The 2,522-nt window shown below is 33.0% G+C and overlaps 1 protein-coding gene across 1 annotated transcript; it reads left to right on the top strand.

Moving 5' to 3' along the window:
• Positions 1 to 1,035: 1,035 nt before the first annotated feature.
• LOC18037035 (F-box protein CPR1) lies at positions 1,036 to 2,130 on the top strand. Its single transcript, XM_006425430.2, has one exon. The coding sequence runs from the start codon at positions 1,036 to 1,038 to the stop codon at positions 2,128 to 2,130; it is 1,095 nt and encodes a 364-aa protein (XP_006425493.2).
• Positions 2,131 to 2,522: the final 392 nt, after the last annotated feature.

Raw genomic sequence — 2,522 nt, 5'->3', positions numbered from 1 at the left:
AGTCACAATTTGATATGTGAATTACTATCCTATGTTACCATTAGTGTAAATGTTTCTAGCCCCAGGAAAAAGATTTCCATGGTTCAATCATAAATTTATTGACAAATTAAAATTTTCATCTCCATAACCCCATAACGTCATTAAGCAACACGCTGACTTTTTGTCTAATTTATCGGGCTTTTCCTTACGTCGTCCTCACATCTACTGATATAGACGAAAGAAAAACTAACCACATCCCAGTAAATTGTTAATAAATAGATTCCTATAGTATATTCAGTTGCGAAATTAAAGCCCATCCATGATTATCACTAATTTTTTGCAATTTTCCTCGTTTTAAGCACCTTGATCGTTTGCTGAGGAAGCTTTGCCTGTTATTTGGAAAGCTCGATTATCAAGAATTTATCATGGTGGATTTCTTTTTCCAATTATATTGCTTGGGACTCTGGATTAGGTCATAGGCACTGTATGAGGTACGAAATTATCATATATTTTTGTTAGGGAGACATTGCTTCAGACTCTTTATAAATAAATGTTCTATTTTAGATTAAATTTAGTGGTTTTCAAATAGCTTTAACTTTTTCCCTCTACCTTTTTTGGGGGGAAAAAAATGCCATCGAGTTTTACCATAATCTATAATAATAAATAAATGGGACTTGATTAATGTGCACAAAAGAAAACTGTGGAGGGAGAGTTTTGCTTGTTTATGAAGTCTATTTTTTAATAACCAGAAATAATATGTTTTATTTAAAGAACCATATGCAAAGAAAATCCTTACACTCCGTTCGTTCAATACCCCTGTCAAAAATCAAGTATCAAGATATATAATACATTAAAGAAAAAATACAAGAATATTATTCCTCAATTCTATGTTAAGTAGTTCTTGTTTGATTAATGGTTTGATTAATGGATTAGCCATTCCATGTCTATCTCGGCGTATTGGATTCTAGTGTTTTACAAAATTTAGTTGATTGATTATTATGGCAGGAGAAGGCATTTATTCGGTTTCGAAAAAATATGGAGAGAGAGATGACGGTTATGACAAGTAATGGAGATTTATCTGACGATGTGATGGTTGAGACGCTATCAAGGTTGCCAGTGAAATCATTAATGCGACTTAGGTGTGTTTGTAAATCTTGGTATAGTTTAGTTAAAGATCCTAATTTCATTTACAAGCATATCAAAAGAGGTGACAATATGCGTCTCATGATTTACTGTACGTATAAGAATCCGTATGATACAGATCCGTTTAACGACCTGATTACTTATTTCTCGATATTCCCTGATAAGACACTGAAAGACTTACATATTCAAGATCTTGAGCGTACAATGAAGGGGCATATAACTGGGCCTTATGATGGAATCTTCTTATTATTGGAAGATAATACTCACATAAACCTGTGGAACGTTTCAATGGATGAATACAGAGCTGTCCCAGGGTACGAAGCTTGCCTTCCATGTGATACAAGGGCTCACTCTTCTGATTATGGACTTGGCGTAGATCCCGTGACTAATGACTTCAAGTTGGTTTTGGTACTCACCTTGTGGGATGAAAACAAGCAATGGACTTATTATGAATTCTCTCCAGCTGCAGTGTACAACTTTACCACTAACTGTTGGAGAGATTTGGGAGGTTTTCCAATGAGTAATCATTATAGATTTGAAGGGGCAGATGATGTATACTTAAATGGATTTTGCTATTGGGTGGTACGCCGTCCTGATTATTACAAAGAAATTCTTACATTTAGCATGAGTGACGAGGTTTTTCAAGTAATAGAAGGACCAAATGTTCCTCAATTTCTAAATTATTATGAATCAGCGATGAGACCTTGGATGCTAGGAATATATGATGATTGTCTTTCTATACTATATTCAGAAGAGATAGCACATTCTTTTGACTTATGGATGATGAAAGGTGAGTCTTGGACCAAACAATTTACATTTGGACCTTTCGTAGAAACCTATCAGCCACTTACATTTTGGAGAAAAGGAGAATTTTTATTACAATCGAGTGACAAGCGACTGGTCTTATATGATTCTATATATGAAGAAATGAGGGATCTCGAAATTACAGGTTTATGGTTTTCGGTTAATATTTTAAAAGAGAGTCTAATTACAGTCAAAAGAAGATGATATGCAGCTTGTTGGATGTTCATGTTCTTGAGAATAATCTCATTTTACCTAGATTCAGTTAAGAGTTGTTAACATTTGAATTATCATCTTGTATAAATAACAATGGTTGGTAGGAAGCTCTTTGAGGTGAGTATTAACAAAACACTATATATGATTTTCTATTCTTTCTGTTTTCTCTAGTTTATAAAATAAGTTTTACGAACTTCAATTCATGGAAGCAGATAGTTAAAATTGTAGAGAATCTTAAAAAATTCTAATGAAAATCAAATTTAAATACATCAAATAAAATGTTCAACTAATTAATAATACCAGTAGGATAGTGATATTTTGAACCCCTAATTTATTTCATCAATCCCACACTTTTCAATTGAACTGATATACTTTTAAAATTG

This window comes from Citrus clementina, unplaced genomic scaffold (genome assembly GCF_000493195.1).
Source record: "Citrus clementina cultivar Clemenules unplaced genomic scaffold, Citrus_clementina_v1.0 scaffold_7, whole genome shotgun sequence".
NCBI lineage: Eukaryota > Viridiplantae > Streptophyta > Magnoliopsida > Sapindales > Rutaceae > Citrus > Citrus x clementina.
This window is presented reverse-complemented; position numbering and strand designations above follow the sequence as displayed.